Source organism: Xiphophorus hellerii, chromosome 23 (genome assembly GCF_003331165.1).
Source record: "Xiphophorus hellerii strain 12219 chromosome 23, Xiphophorus_hellerii-4.1, whole genome shotgun sequence".
NCBI classification, from domain to species: domain Eukaryota; kingdom Metazoa; phylum Chordata; class Actinopteri; order Cyprinodontiformes; family Poeciliidae; genus Xiphophorus; species Xiphophorus hellerii.
Genome location: NC_045694.1, coordinates 10,426,984 through 10,444,333, shown reverse-complemented (window position 1 = coordinate 10,444,333; position 17,350 = coordinate 10,426,984). Strand labels below are relative to the sequence as shown.

General features: G+C 36.4%; 1 protein-coding gene across 1 annotated transcript in view; it reads right to left on the bottom strand.

Moving 5' to 3' along the window:
• glra4a (glycine receptor, alpha 4a) overlaps nt 1–10,949 on the bottom strand; it is a 55,868-nt gene extending 44,919 nt beyond the window's left edge. The window contains exon 1 of the mRNA XM_032555566.1: nt 10,552–10,949. Coding sequence (XP_032411457.1) covers nt 10,552–10,619 — 68 coding nt within the window. The 5' untranslated portion in view covers nt 10,620–10,949. The remainder of the gene's footprint in view (nt 1–10,551) is intronic.
• Between the last annotated feature and the right edge of the window lie 6,401 nt (nt 10,950–17,350).

Here is a 17,350-nt window from a genome sequence, read left to right as displayed (position 1 = left end):
AAAAATTAATCATGAGAAATGTAGTCTGCACAGTTTAATTAAAATAATCCACATCACAGCAGTGGTAGCACAAATAGAATAGAAATATCCTGTATTGTCCCTTAGTGGGAAAATTTAGGTGCACCAACAGCAAAACGAAAAGCAAATGAAAGCGTGCAGATTTACACAAGGTAAACAGTCAAACAGAAAATTAGAAGAGAATGTACAGTAAAGGAAAGTTTACAAGATATTAAAAAACACTATAGATTAAAAAATAGCATATTCAGATTCAAAGAAATGTGTGTTGAGGAGAATAATTTAGTAAATTTGCAAAATGTGATTGTATTTAGAAACTCTGAACATTTAAGCCATGCACAGCTCTGTTCCTCCTTCATTCATTGAAACACTCCTACATTTTGAGCAGGAGTAAAAAGTTCAATTATATTCAAAAACAAGCAGAAACAATAAATGGCCTGTACTTTGACAGTGCTTTATTCCAGAGGACTCCACAGTGCTTTGCACTACTTTCAATTACCTATTCAAGCACACAGTAACCCAGTGACAGTAGTAAACTACTACAAAGTAGCCACAGCTACCCTGACCACCATAAATTCAGGCAGCAAAGTTAGCTTTTATGCTTTAATACCTTCTCTCAAGAAAGTTAAATAGTATTGGGATCATTTTAAGGTAAAGAAATGATTCTCTATAACTTAACTACCAAATTGTTATACTATTTGTAAATAAGGGTAAGAAATTCTGGCTAATGTTGCTGTTAGTACTTGGCATTTATTTTAACTTTTCCTGGCAAAGACTGGATGCATTGTTGAGCACAACTCTACCGTCAAAGACACAAAGACAACACAAAGAGGAAACAATTTTACAACATTTTCTTAAACAACTTTATTCAATGTGAAAGACAAATTTCCTTCTTGTAGCATAATTTATTCTCCGTGACTGAAAAAAGCTGAGCCTCATGGGAGAAAGAGACCAACATCCACGACCAAAAATAATGTGAATTGGGCTAAATAAAGTGAGACAAGGCCAATTCAAAGTGTTAAGGCAGCTTTTGTCTGCTGGATGCATAGAAATTAAATGTATCCAGTTCCTTGTTTCTTTTTATCTCTTTATCTTATCATGAGAGAAGGGATCCTAATCCTTCTCGTCATACTAACCATCTTGGTCTAATTTCTCATTAGTGCTGGGGAGGTAGCAGATCTAATGTGGGGTTTATCAGAGCTCTTTAACTCTAATTGAGATCTGAGATTAAACCAAAACAATGAAGTTTAATCCTCCCAAAGGAGAACTGTAAAATTCAGTGATATTCTTAAACTGATTCAGGCAAAAATAAATGATTTTCAACATTAGAGTTATATATTTTAATCATTTAACTTGGGTATTTGTCAGTATCTTTGCACTAATTTTCCGTTTTGTGCTGCTTACTGTTTTAATATGTGTCAATGTGATCGCCAAGCAAAAGCACGTCATGCACAATGCAGCGCGTCAGAGCTTTCAGTTATGATGGCAGCAGCTTGTTATTATTAAAATAACACTGTGGAAAGAACATATACAGACAATATGATGCATTTTTTCCAACTAGGGATTTAGTTGGAAAAAACTAAATCCAACTGTGTGTAAGAAAATATAAATCTAAGCTAATATTTAGAAAATCAAAGGATGAGAAAAAACTCCCTTCAGGTAACTGAATCAGAAACTATGGACTGACAAACAGTATTAAGTATGATCACCTGATCAGTGATTATCTTTGTTCTATTTAGAACAAAGATAATCACTGATCAGGTGCAGGTGCAGTAATTACAGCAACTTAGGAACAGGTGTGTAGGAGGTTGCAGAGAGCAGAATGAAGAGAAGAAAAAAAATCACATAAATGCAGAACATGTGATAAGTAAAAAAAAACCCTGAAATTAAAACACACAGACCATAATGTGAAGGCAGTTAGTTGAGAGGATTTAGTGTGTATGTGTGTGAGAGTGTTAAAGTATGCATATTATATAGTTATTTTTAAGGTTAGAAGATATATAGGATAAAATCAATTTTCCGTCCAATTGACGGCGGTAAGCAGCAAATGACAAAAAGCAGGACAAGAATGTTTCATAAGTACTGTGAAACTGTTGTTATGCTATTTGTTGTCTTCCAGTGAACATTAGACAAAAAGGGAATTTTGTGAAACATCAACTCCTGACATGTCTTGGAAGCAAGTGTGATGCTTTTCTGATTAGTGTGTTGTAGGATTAATGGTGTGAAATTCACAGTGTTCTGCTGCATCAGGATTGGGAACATCACTTTTGCAAATGTTAGAGGAAGACAATATTGGAGAATCATTTTTTTCCTATGATGTTTATTCTTTGTAGGTCGTTGAAGGAAAAGAGAATCAGTGTGATGGAAGTACCAGAAAATTTTGCCACACAAAATAGCAAAACTGGGTGATGGATTAGGTGCTTAGTGACTACTTCACCCTTTTCAAGGAATATGGGTCTAAAATACCTAAAAGGAAAAACCTGAGCTGGATTATTTTACACTGAATTGAGAGAAATCAGTTTGAGATGTTCAAATTGCTTTTTGGGTATTTGTTCCTCCCTTTGATGAGACCCAACTTGAAACAACAAGAGAAATCAAATCTTTTCTAAAATATTGCACACTGCCTTCAGCTTATTTAAAATGCAGTTTTCTGCATTTTTGATTAATTTATCCTATTTGTAAATTGTAAAATTGTTTAGTCTATTTGTGAAAAAATTGGGATTCTTAGTTTTCTGTAAAATATTTGTAATATTTTGTCTTGTCAAATCATGAGCTGGTGTATTATTTAATCCTTGGATATGAGTAAATCAAGTCAATTTGCTGGTATTTGACACTTGAGAAGATTATTTTTTCAATGTTCTTTGTGTTTTTGGATACTAATATGATCTAAGTCAGCTGCTGTGTGTTAAGATCAACTGTAGGTCCACAAAAAAGTCTGTTCATGTATGAAAAACAAAGAAAAATCATATTTGGCAGAAAACAATCACTCACGGTTCTTAGCCTGAGATGTCAGCCTAACACCAAGCCCCATCAGCAACCTGTCATCTCCACTACAAATCCAATCACTAATATAATGTTCATTGAAGCAAAGGGCCAATCTGTGTCAGGCGCTTTGATCATTAAGATTGTTCTTAGAGTAAATAGGTGTGGTTACAGCTTCCTTTTTACTAAATCCTATTTGCTACAAAACCAAGAATGGAGGTTAGTTTAAATGAAAGATGCAATGACTTATTTTGAGCACTACAAATTCTTACAATGCCAAATTTAAGGACTTTTGATGAATATAAAAAGACTTTCCTAAAAGAATGAGCAGACGGCATGATAAGGTTAACTGTTTTTTAAGAAAGTGGAGACAATTAGATCTTGCACATATCCTCAGTGGATTTTAAAGCTAAGAAGCAGAAACAGACCAAGTTGTTCTTTATCTTTTGATGAATCTTCTTCGTGTCTCTCATCGTCATAGTTCATTGATAAGTACACCAGGGCTGCTCGTAGCTGTGCAGGCTGTGGAGAGCAAACCGTCTGTTCGACTCCCCTCGTCCTACTTGGCTCATTTTTTAGTCATTAACTCACGTAAACATCCCATCTGCTCCTCTTCTACACTTTCCTTGTTCACGCAATCCTTGCTGTGTATCAACAGAGTGTGTGGGGAGTTTCCAGCATTTTGGTAAAAAATGTCTGAGCGCAACTCAAGGAGAAATCACTGAGTGGTATTCCTGTTTTCTCTGACAAAAACAAAATAGACATTGTGTTTAAAGCTTGAGTTGTTTTAGATATGCAAATGTTTGCACGTTGAAATTAAATGTATTTTTTTAAAAATACAAGCCAGTGGCATGTTTTTTCCCCCCCTTTTTTAGACAACTCTGAATAGTATGAGTAGTTCAAAACAAATATTCTGCAAAGCGGCTCTTTTTCATGTTTATTTGCCTCCAGATATCATGTTAGAGAGCAGATGCTACTACACCAGCTGGGACAACCATCTAAATTTAATTAAACCCATTCCAAAAAGATTGTGTCTCGTAACTGGATGTTTATACATTTCCTGAATTGTGTTTACTTCCTTCCAGTATGTTTTCTGTGAGAAACTATGTTTTTCTCTGCGGCTTAACAGGTGTTTCAGAGGCTCTTCACAGGAATGTACAGCTATGGGCTATGCTGTGTATAGATTTAACATTTCAGGCACATACTCCATTCTTAATTTACGAACAGCCTTATTTTGATGTGCCGAGTCCAGAAGGAATTTAAGTTTCAGCAAGCAAGCAATATTTTGCTCATTAAAACTGGATAAAATAAAAATGTTTTTCTCTCACAACACAAAAGCTTCATTATAAATGGAAGAAGGAACAAATCTTCAATCTCTAAGTGAAAGCTGCTGGCAAAATGATTTTCTGGTTCTTTCGCAAGAGATGCACTGATTTCTGATCTCCAGTTTTTGTGAAGCTTTGACCTGCTGTTATTGTCAATAATGCAGCTGATTCAGATTTTTCTTTGAGATCTTTAACATACAATATGGGATGGAAAAAACTTACTATCAGAGTGAAGTAGGGTTGGAATTTATCGTATATCGTCAAAATATAAGCACTATTAAAATCAAGCTTATTTCAGCTGTTTTAAATCAAGACAATCTAAAAGTTGTTTTTATCTGTAATGTGATATTTTATTATTTTTCTACTGTGAACAAGGCTATTCCCAACTTGAATTTCTTTGAATGACTGTAGGCTCTAAATAAGAGAGGCACCCATTTCAAACCTGAAGGCTATTATTCTAGCAGGCTAGGGAGCAGCACAGAAAAACATATTCTATGCAGTCCAAAAAATGAGAAATATTATGTGTCTGAAATTCAGTTAAACTCTAAAAAGAACAAGTCATTTGCTCGTTTAGCCCATTTGTGTTACTGATGATCTCTAAAGATCTCTGCAATATAACTGGAGCAATTCTGTCCAAGGCCGTATTTCATGAAAATATGATGACGTTGGGTTTATAATCAGTGGAGAAGCATTTAAAACATTTACAGTTAAGAGGAAAAGCCTCCCCCAGGACAACGTTTCTCTGAAGGAAGCATCAGGCTCAGGAGTTCCCAGCTCAATGAGATGATAAACCCATTTCAGATGTGAAACGTGATCTCTCGCTGGCTAGAGGCAAGGACAGCCTGCCTGTTGAGATTATCTGTCTCTCGTTCCAAGGCAAACCACTGCTTCACTCTGCAATTCACCATTGAAGAGATACATATCTGATAACAAGCGTGGAAGCATTTCCATAATTTGTCCTTCATCTGTTGTGAAGTTCACATACTTATGAAATGAGTAAAAAGGAACGTTTTAGACCGGTACTATTTTTTATTAAGCATCCCACACTGCAGCAGGATGTGCAATTTGAGCAATTTCATTTTAAGTTAAGGTGCAAAGTTTCAAATGTAAAGAATTGTAGACCATTCAAGTGCTGGCAGCCATTTATTAGTACAGGACATCGCTACCTAAAAAGTTAACTGTGCTAACCCTAAAGCACTAAAGTATAAATTATATCTGTCCTTGAAAGACTACAAACCTCAATAACCAATTTTGACAATTTACAGGATCTATGATGTCCTTATGTTTACACTTATATCGTTTTCACTGCTGTCCATGGGGTCAGGGGAAAAAAGAGACGTGAAGAAACAGAACATTAATCTGTTAGTTATTAAACAGTCTTCACCCTCTTCAAATTAAGAATCCTTAACAGTCAACAACCAAAACTTCAACTTTATATATTTAAACAATCAAGTAAAATCCATCTAAGAAGTCCATATTTAGCTTCAACATTAAAGCAGAAAACTGAAGGATTAAGGTCAAAACTGATAGATATTTGGAACCATATTTTTTAAAAAAGGGAAAACTAATGAAGCTGCCGCCACCTGTTTGGTGTTCTTTGGTGATGCTCAGTGTTGTTTCTGTGTATTGAATAAAGAGTCATTCAGCCATGGCAACGTGATTGCTGTCACATGTAGTCAAGAACCAGCCCTTGTAGGAAATTTCTGCAGCTCCTTCAGTGTTGCTTCCAGCCTCTGGGAAACCAGTTTCTGCCCCATCTTTTAAATAATTTTGAAGAAACGCCCAAGCTCTGTAATGGTCACATTTTCTTCATTTATTGATAACTGTCACCTTGAGGCATTGTATACAAAGACAGCTGCCTTATACACAACGTATAAGCGTTATATAAAAATACACTATTGGTACAATCATATTTTCATGGCTGAAAGCCACTTTATTTAATGTTGAGAGGGGAAAAAGTAACTATACCAGGAAATTACAGATAATTTAACATGTTAACACTGTTCTGCTCTAAAAGAATTCAAAAAATATTCTTAAAGTGCCTCAATTTTTTTGATTCAAGCTTAGATTCTCCTCCAACAAATCAACCGAGTGGCCAAAAAAACTAAGGAAGTCAGACAGATTCAGCTTTTCCCTTTCAGCTGGCACTGAATTTAAACCGACATGAAGTGCAAGGTGCAACACTGTCTCTTTGAACACACACACACAGATTGATGCATGCAGTCTGCATTCGCAAACCTCTCAGACTGCATACTTTAACTTTGATGCGACCTGTAATATTCATTGCATTCTTTGTCCCCATTTCCTCCTGTTGACAGGCAACCAACACTTCTACGTCCTTCCAGTCTGCGAGCTCTGCTTTGTACAATCAGAAACGGCAGAGAGCTTCTTATTTTGGATCTCTTCTTCCGCCTCCAGTTGCTCACATTGTCTCCGTTTCCCAGCCTGTGCCACATTTCTCCATCTCCAAGCCCCATTCTAACTGCTGCCTGCAGCTAAACATGCCAAACTCTCAGCTTTCTCTTCGCGTAGATCTCGGCACGGTTCTTTCTCAATGTTTTCCCGTTCCCCACCTCCATCTGATTCTGCCTCTTTTACACCTGCCCTCGTTCCTTAATCTTTCCCCTTTTCCTGCTTGCCTCCCTGTGGCTCCCTCCCCCCCTCATGTAGTGAGCAGGAAGGCCAGCAGGAGAGCATATAATTTCTCAGAGGAGGTGCTGTCAGTTGACTGCCTCTCCAGGCTGAGAGCTGCTCTCCTCGCCCCTGGGTTCACAGAGTCACGGCTCTGTTCCGCTCCAGGATTATGCAGATCTTAATTCCCTTCCGTTCACACCTGAGGGTGGCAGGGCATGAAATAAGGAAAGTGTTCAGTGTGAACAAAAAAGTTTTTTGGCACTGAGTGGGGAAAAGAAAGAAACCAAAGAAGTTTGGAAAGCAGGAAAGGAGAATAGGCTAAGACAAGTGAAAATTAATGATGAACAGAAAATCAAGATATATTTCTGCTTCTGGAACGAGAAATACTGAACACACCTTGACTGATGCATTCCCTTGTTGCCTCCAGAAGCAAAGTCACACTGACCCCAACCTGTAAGCAAGGTTTGCAGCTGTATAACAAAATTAAATTCAAACACAACAGGTTCATAAATGCACCAGTTGCACACATATAGAGAAAAACCTAAATGGCCAAAGTTCAACTCTTATTTGCAGGATTTTCTGACAAAAAGAAGTACTGCTAATCATATTAGTTTGTCCAAAAGAAAGTAAAGCACTTTGCTGCAATGAGATAGTCACCTGACAAAAAAAACCTCTTCAACTAGTTTAGCTAGAAGGAGGTATTGATCTTAAGCTATTCCTGAAGCCCTGTCTCTAGCTGTTGCCTTATACAGTAAATCTCTTCACAATCTTCCAAATGCCACAGACATCACTAATGTTTGTCCACCTTTTAAACCATACACATTTTCCTTCCACTAAGCCTTCAATTACTATACTTGGATGCAGCTCTCTTTGACTAGCAAATTTTTGTGCTAAAACATCCTAGTGGACTGTATTATTACTGATCCGCAATAAACACAAAACCACAAAGGCCCCATCATTGGTTTGTCTGCAAATGTATTTTTGCAAATTTATCCACAGATCCTGTGTAGAAGAGTGCTGTGCAACATCCTCACCATATTATTTGCATAACATTGTGCTGATCAATGTCTTATTTAGTTTATTCAGTGGTTTTCCAATGTGTACATGAGCTGCTGTCTTTTGTACATCACTTACCCAATCTTGACCTATAGTGTTCGTGGAAATATTACCAACGAATCGACAAAAAAAAATTTAAATATTCGGACATGTTGACTGGACTGCTTCTCCAATAATCTTGCAAAATATATCAACCTAAACAAAAACTCGTATTGTTTTTTGTAATTATTGCAACAATGATCTGAAAGTATCCATAGATACAGCAAGTTACTGTAAAGCTTTACTCAAAAGAAACTCTCAAATCAGATGTGCAGTACACTCCCAGCTTTCTACAGCTGGTCTCAAAGTCCCATTCATCAAAGCCCTAACAATCATCATCATGAGAATCATTACTGTCAGGCATGTCGCTGCCCTCTTCAGAAGCTGTAACTATAACAGCAACTGTAATTTGTTGTATTCATAAAATTCTCCCATCTACCATGCTTAAAGCACAATGTACAGAAGTTACTGTAATGCCCACTAAAGAGATTCAAATCTGAGGCACGAGAGAAAATTCTGCTCAGTGATTCAGAAATGTCCTGCCTGAGACACTCTCACGTCTCCCAGTTTGGCAGGCGTAGCTAAAATGTTTTTATTAATAGGTTTTCGTGAATACTGGTACATCCAACTTCTATGCACCACAAATATGGAACAAACTTCCAGAAAACTGCAACACAACTGAAACACAGAATACCTTTAAATCAAGGCTAAAACCCCACTTGTTTAGAGTTGCTTTCGAGCCATAATCACTAGAATATTGATCAATATATTTGATGTGTATTGATGATTTTTATGACGACATCGACAAAAAGGACATGTAGGTTTCTTAACTGCTGATTGTAAGATGTTTTTATGACTTATTTTTATGATGTAAAGCACTTTGAACTACCTTGTTGCTGAAATGTGCTGTGCAATTAAACTTGATTTATTGATAAATGGAATGGGCATCAATTTTCAAATTGAATTCATTAAATAAATTGTCTTTATTATTTTAATTATTGAGCCACAATTATCAACACAAGTTAAATTTAAATTTGGGTTTGAAGTTCATTTCAGTTTGAAGTTCAATTTGGGGTTTCAGATCTTGTACCCCAGTATGACTTTCTGTCTTGCAAAGCTCTTTATGTATCGGGTCTGTGCGTGTTTTGGTAATTGGATGTTCTCATAAGAAACAAGAAAAAAAGTGGTAGTGTGATTTCTGTTTTAAAAAGTGAAAATATTAAATTGAAATACAAGATATCTTTACTTTTTTAAAAAGTCAAAGGCAGGTAAGAATGAAAGAAACATGAAAAAACTGGATTTCTTTTCATGTTTCAAATCGATAACGTATAAGACAGGCATAGAAAAAAAAAGATTTTTATATTTCTAAGCAGGCACCTGATTCTGCAACCATTATATATTGAGACTGTAGGAGGCACTGTTTCTTCTGTGCACCCTAAAGGTGTCAAACCACTTTTCTTTTTTTTTTACCACAAAAAATTGCATATAGGCAAAATTATCCCATTGTTTTTACTACCTTATTCTCACCCCAAGTCCATCACATGGATCACAATCATACACTCCTAATGGTAATATTGGACAGAGTTACTGTAACATTATGAACTGTGCAAGGAAGCCAGAGTACCCGAAGAGAACCCATGCATACACAGGGAGAAAATCTATGCAGAAAGACCACATGCAGGCTCGGATTCAAACCCATGACTTTCTTGCTGCAAAGCAGCAACAGCGCAGTACAGCCCTGAACAAAAGCATAGTAAAAGCTACATAAAAATAAATAAACATTTTTGAAGAGTTAGATGCGTCTTTTTAATTCAAGGTATGTCATGCCGATCCGTACTTACCGCCACCCATATATGGGCAGTGACGTCACCCATTATTGAAGCATACACTTTGCTAGTAGACTTATGTTATTTTTCTCCTTATTTTTCTCTTTTTTGATAAAAGAAAATATAATTACATTTAAGTTTGTATTTATCCGTTTTTTACTGCACTCAAAAAAAATCATATTTGAATTTGTAAACAAAATCAGCACTTTTATTTTTTTATTTTATTCTTTCGGAAGAGAAAATCTAATTACCAAGACAAGAATTTGCGGCTTAGAAGGGAAGTAATTGTTTTGCCAGTGAGCATATTGCTCAACCATAATAAGTAATATTATATCTAAAGTTTCTTTAAGCGACTACGCTTCCTTAAGTCACTGAAGAGGTGTATTTTCGGAGCTGTGTGATTTCTGTGTGGGTAAAAACCTGGAAGAAAAAAAAATGCTCAACATGGTTCCAGGTTATCAAAATATTAAACATAAATTCAGTTTTTCCTCTTGGTATCTTATAGAATCCATATATGATTTCTGAGAGAAATTAACTGGACTGTTTATAAGTAATACTTTTTTTTAATAGCGCACAGTTAATGTCCAATTTCGAAAAAGTTTGTGCCATTCAAATTTCCAAAAAAACAAAAAGGAAGAAAACTCGCATCGCTTAAAAATGTTAAATCTTCTTACCTGATGAAGCCTCCTTGGAAGACGCAAAAAGACAAGACATACAAAATCCGAATGACTTGTGGGAGCATCCTCTAACTCAGAATCTCTCCCTGTCCCCGCTGAATAACTTGGAAAAATAAGAAATTTTAAAAAATAAAATAAAAATCAGCAAATCCACAGAGCCACCTGTGAGACCCGTCTAAAGGAAGAAGGCATCGTCTCTCAGCTGGATCCAGACTCGTCTTTGGGGAAACTTCTCCCCCTTCCAACCAGACCAGGGGGTCTTCCACGCATCCACGCAGCGGGAGCTCTGCTTCTGGCGGCTGAACGGGAGCTGGTCAGTCTGTTAGAGTGTTGCTGCTGATGTTAAAGGGGAGTGTCGGCTCGCCACTGTCTGTATGAATGTGTTTTAACATTGCTTGGTTTCCCTTGTCTCCGTATTTCCCTCCCTCGCTCCAAAAAAATTAAAAGTGGAGAGGATTTAAAGGAACAGTCCCATATTCCTCCTTCAGCCCCCCTGTTTTTATGAAGCCTGGTTCGTTTTTAATTACGATTAATACTAAGGAATAGTTGGGGTGAGATTATTTGCTGTACTTGATTTGAATCTAAGATAATAAAAAAAACTAAAAATATATTTTTGGACGTAGTGGTTGGAGATTATGTTAAAATTTGTGTTTGTGAATCAAGACTTGCTTTAACTGCTTAATGACTTTTGAAGGATATCCTGTTAAAAAAAATAATCTACACTCACTGGCCACTTTATTGGGTACAAGCCCATCCATCAGCTTTCTGGTGATTCTGCACTGATAAGTGTGTAGACAATGGATGGATGGGTGGATGTAATTGTTTTGAGAAGATGGTTGCCCACTTTTGTCTTGGCTATAGCCTTTTGGTCTGGTTAATCTGAATTTATACAAACATGCAGATGCAAAGGCAGTTAACTGTTTGTTACCTTTTAAATGAATCTCACTGTAAAAAATTTACTGATTCTTTTTTTTGTCGAATTTTGTTTCAGCCTTCAGTTGAAATAAAAAAGCAACCTTAAAAGCTGCTGTTGAAATCACCTCATTTTTGTCAGGGCTTTCTGACCTCTCATTCTGGTAAGATGAGAGTTAAAATTATACATGTGAAGCATTTTCCACCCTGACGACCGACCCAGACAGAGGACATTTGTACCAACAAATGTCAGATTTATAGTGGACATTTTTGTGTTTCTTATATGTGCTGGATGTTGCAAACATTTAACTCTTAAACTGCAGGAATGGTAGAAACAGTCAGGCATCAAATTAAAAAAATATATAATAAACAGTATTATTGAAGTCCAAAGCTTCATAAAAATGCTGCAATTTTCAAAGTTCATTGAAAGCAACAAAAATTCACATAGTAAATTAACAAATAGACTTCTATGACCTCAGTTAGGTTTTCAAAAACCAATCATCTATGCTCCAAATATGAAATATGGTATCTGGAGTCAGAAAGTATGTTGCTTACAGCAGGCTGCTGTCACCCACAAGGTTTTCATGAAGGACAGCAGCGCTGACAATGTGGAAATGACTATTAAACCCCATTCAAACTTGTCTTCCTTTTCATTACTCTGAGGGTGCCCAAGCGTTTCTGCTTCATGTCTCCAGTCACCATTCTGTAGAGTTGCAAGTGCAATCATATTTTATCTTGTAATATTTAGGTTTCAGCTTGCACATGTCTGAACTGCATGTACTGATACCAGCTGTTTAAAGAAACTACTTTTAGTGACAACTAGAAAATAGCCTAAACGGAGCTTTGATTTTATTTATGTAGCACTTTCCCAGCAATAATACATTTTAAAATGCTTAACAAGTAAAAAAAAATAAATAGACATAACAGTTCAACAACAGCACAACTTGTAAAATGAGACATAAAATAGTAAAATAATGCACTCTGATCCCAAGGTTTTAAGATGCTGAACACAAACTGAAGCAGTGTGTGAAAAACCAAGTAAAATATGACTAAAAGCCATGTCAGTGATCTAATTTGTCTTTTGTCACCACTATGTATGGAGGTAAAGAGGGATGGAGGGTCTAGTTCTTACCTTCGAAGACAAACAAGACAATTTGTTAATTTATCGGAACAGTACACTGTAGTACATGCTTTGCAGCATTGAGTTTGTACTTACAAGCTGTAGGTTTACATTTTTCTCACCTCATCACCCACAGCCACATAACTTTTTCTGTTATTTTCTCAAGCAAGGAGCACTCAAGTTGCTTCAGGTCACTGTGATTACAGTGAACGCTCAGATTGTCCCGGAGCTGATCAGCTGAGTCAACCAAGAGCTTTTTCTGCTTCTTCAAACAACAGTTCCTCCTTTTTTTTTAGTCTCCGTCTCGCACATACTGTATTTTGTTCTGCCTATAAAAATCTACTGAAAAAATCACTCAGTTTTACAATTTTTGGTTGATTGTTTATGAAGAGAAGTGTGATTCAGAGCAGCTAAATAGTAAACAGATGTCAGAGTTGCAAATTTGCACTTCTATGTAACTCCTCCATGGAAATTCTTTCTAGATCTTTGAAACTGGGACTGCCGTCTGTTTCAAGTGGTCTGCTGCCTAACTCCAGGGAACTGACATTGAGATGGTGAACTAGTATAATATAAATACCTGAGTATCCATCTGAACAATAAACTGGAGTGGAGTCTAGCAGTGATGCTCTTTACTGCGGGGTTAAGAAGAAACGCTACCTGTTAAGGCTGAGAGCTTTTGGAGTGCATCTCATGCATTCTTGTTCATTATATTTACCTCATTTTGAAGTTGCTAATTAAAACTATTCATGGATTTTATGTAATTACAGTCATTAGAAAAACAAGTTTTGATACATTTACTTCTTCCACAGGATTTTAGATGGAAATTAGTTGCCAGGCTGAAGTAATCAATTCTGCCGCATTATTTCATCTTTAGCAAATCTCTGCACTCCAAAAACACAAAATAAATTTATGCATTTCATAGCATTTTCGTCTGTGTTCAAGGACAAGTGTCTTAGTGCACTTGAAATAAGACAAAACTATCTTTTAAGTACATTTTCAGAAATATATAGGAGCTTGACTTAGGTCAATAATTTCTTAACATTGATCTTTCTTTTTATATAAAGAAGAACTAGTTCCACTGGAACAGTTTTCAACTTATAAAATGGAAATAATGTCTTGTTAAAAGTGAAACATTCTGCCAGTAAAACAGTAACTCTTTTAAAAACCAATATTAAGGAATTATTGACTTAAAACAAGCTCCTATATATTGCTGAAAAGTTAGTTGTTGGCTAGTTTTGTCTTATTTCAAGATGCCACAGAAACTAGACGAAAAAAATACTTGGTAAGATTTTGTGTTTTTGCAGAGTAAAAGCTGTACTTCTGGCATTTTGCTTTGCTTAAACATAGAGGGATGTGTGCCACAATGACAAAAAGAAAAGACTTCAGCAGTTAGAGAAGCAGTTGCCTAAAAAGGGAATAAAACATTTATTTTAACTGATACTGAGAGTGAACAGGTATTGCTAGTTTGTCAGGGCTGCCAGGAAAAAGACAATTCTTCAACCTTTATTTAACCAGGATAAAACTCCTTGAAATCAAAGATGTCTTTTACCAGAGTGTTCTGACACGCTTGTAAAAGCAAAACAAAGTTGCATCAAAATGAACCACAATACCTGTGGAACAATATCCATTAGACCGATGAGACCAAAGTGAAGCTTATCAGCACCTTTTACCACCAGTAACACAACTGAGGTAATTTGTTTTTCAACCACAGCACCAGAACACATGACAGTAACAGATTTACTCTGGAACTCCTCTGTCTACCAAAGTGTGGCTCAAACTGAGTCATCAACAGGACAATGGATGCCAAGCACAGCAACAAATATGCCACAGGATGGCTGAAAAAGAAAAGAATCAAGGTTTCAGTTGCAGGTAGGACAATGATGAAACCCTGAGAAAGTTGAGCATAAATGAGAAGCGGAACTTTGAAAGACTGCGGGCCAAAACCTGGCTCAGCTGTGACAAAAACACTTATATGTCTGCTTGAACAAATGCAAACAGTATGATCCATTATTCATTAATGGCTGCATACCATTTGTGACTTTTAAATGGCATTTAATACAATTCTAAGATGCTTAGGTGACATTGCTTAAATTCAAGGAGAGAAAAAACTATTACAAAATTAATATTCTATGAATCCTTTTTTTATATCAAGCTGCCAATATTTCCAGCCATTGTTTGCAAACAAGCACAACAATGTAGGCTGTACCTCCAAGGGTTTTTATACCTTTAGCCCCTGAAAAATGGCTGCTTAGCCCAGCACAAAATCTCTAATTCTCTCCCTTAGGGACAGACCTGTGGTTAGAGTACACAGTTTCTGGCCCTAACCTCGTCTTTATCCCCAGCTGCACAGTAAAGACACATCCTGCACAGCTGTTGGTTTAGAGGGAATACAAAAAGATATGTGCAGTGGTCCATGCTGTCAATAGCCTAAAGAGGTGATTATACTAAAAATGGTTCTGAGCAACTTACTTGGAGACGAGAGTTATGGTGCTGCTGTCTGAATTTGAAATCTTTTCCTCTTTGTTCCCAACAGTCATGTCCTATTTATTTGTGAAATTCAGTTCACAGCAGTTTGTGTAAAGATGAATTAATTTTGTTTTTATATTCACAAGGTCAAGGTTTCTGTCTTCTGGGTAAAGGGGTTCATATAAAGTAAAGAACAATACTCTGTTTTTACCCAGTAGTTGAACATATGCAGTTGACACACACAAGATGGGCTTGAATATCATTCTATTTTTTTTAATATACAGTATATATACATATACAAAATGTTGTCATTTTGAAATTTGAAGATGTTTCCGTCATCACTTAACTCTCAAATAAAAATGGTTAAAATGCATTTTTACAAGACCCTGATTTATATAACATTCATGTGAATGCATTTAAGCATCTTAGAAATTTTAAATAACTAATGATAGCATTAGAAGGATGTTCTTATTCAGCAATGACACAGGAGTGTCATTGTAGGAAGGATAAATGAATAAATTGAGGTATTTTTGTTTTGGATTTCTCAGGTTTCAGAATGAACCTTTTCAAGAACTATCCACCATTAAATGAGGAGCGTGCTTGGTAATATCTTACCCCTTCTCATACATAAATATCTCCCTAAACCCATTTAAACCTAATCCTTTTGGCCTTCACTGTTTACTTAAGCAGACATTTTGCTCTAAAAACTTGATCTCAAACTTTGTTTAAGGGCAAAGTGTTATTTGAGTCGTATTTCTTAAATGCAAATGCAGGACAAAAAAATATCCTTTTCTCCAAGTATGTACAGATTTAAAAAGTGGAGGAAAAATCCTGCCAGACTGTCTGTACGAGTGAAGCGTTCATTTGGTTCAAACTACCACCAAGAACCAGACAGTCAAACCAGAAGAAAGAGAGCTGATTGACTATGACAGACAGAGACGACAGACACGGCCACCACAGCGTAAATGACAGGGCAATACTGAGTCAGTGAGAATCAGTCAGGCAAATTATTGAAAGATTATGATGTCAAACCAAGTTTGACACAATATGGATTCTTCATTTTATTCATAGAAGTTTTAGTCAAAGGTTCTTCTATGAATCCCAATCACATATTTCTTTTCAGCCGTGTGTTTAAACGTAGTCTACCAGACAGTTTAAATTTAAATAATATGCCTTTTTGATGTCTCATATAAGAAGAATAATGGTGACCTATTATGCTTCCTTTAAAAGGTTAGGATAGGTCTATTGGCTATACAAAACATGTTCTGCCCATTTTTTGCAGAAAATCATTTTTATATAATGAGATTTTGTCTGGTCAGTTCTGCAATTTTAAATAAGAGTTTTTAGGGCCTCTTGTCACTTTAAATCCAAATAAGCTCCTGCTGACCACGCAGCCCTCCCCAACTTAATGTTTACACTAAGTAAACATTAAAAACATTACACCAAAAACATTGCCAAAAATGGCTGGGTGGTTATTGGAAGCAGTTGAGATTGAAATGGATGTATAAAAACGTGCAAAATGTAAATTTTGCATAATAGGTCCCCTTTAAGATTTACCCTTGGCAAACCGTCTGCTTTCCACTCTCCTACTTGAGCCTTCAGCTGTCAATGTCTATTGACAGCAGCAGCGATATTATAGCGCAGAAACCCTGTTTTAGGGCCACAAAGCCTACAAATCTGAAAAGTTTGAAACATATAAAAACCATCATCAGCCTTACGTTTTTGCAAGGAACAGAAATGTGCTGCCATATTTGGATGAGTGTGTTGCCTAGCATCTCACCATCTGGAAATCTTACAGCAATCACAGGACAGAATGTACTTTTGGATAAAAAAAAAAAAAAACAACAACCTTTAAACTATTGTGCTAAATTGATGTGCAGTTAATTATTGGCAACCCGCAATATGATACAAAAAACTTATTAATTAATGCTTTTTGCTCTTTTTACTGGGCTGATCATGAAATTTTGGATTTTAGGGAAGAAGCAACCAAAGGTTGAGAGAAGAGAACACAGCATAGATTACGCAGACAGTCAACAACATAAAGTTTATATTTGACACCTAACAAAGGGCCCAAATGTCCTGATTTTGGTAATCCAAGGCATAGAGCTAAACAGAGGCTGGATAAAGCCTGGGTGGCATCTGGTATGTGAGGAAAAGGTGAGATTGTGATGTGAATCTGATGGATGTCCTGCCAACTTGATTGAAAAGATTATACGTCACCTGTCTGTGCTGTTCGTTTTTCAGGCCATGTAAAGCCACTTATTCTAACGCTGCAGCACCTTGATTCAAGCAGACACT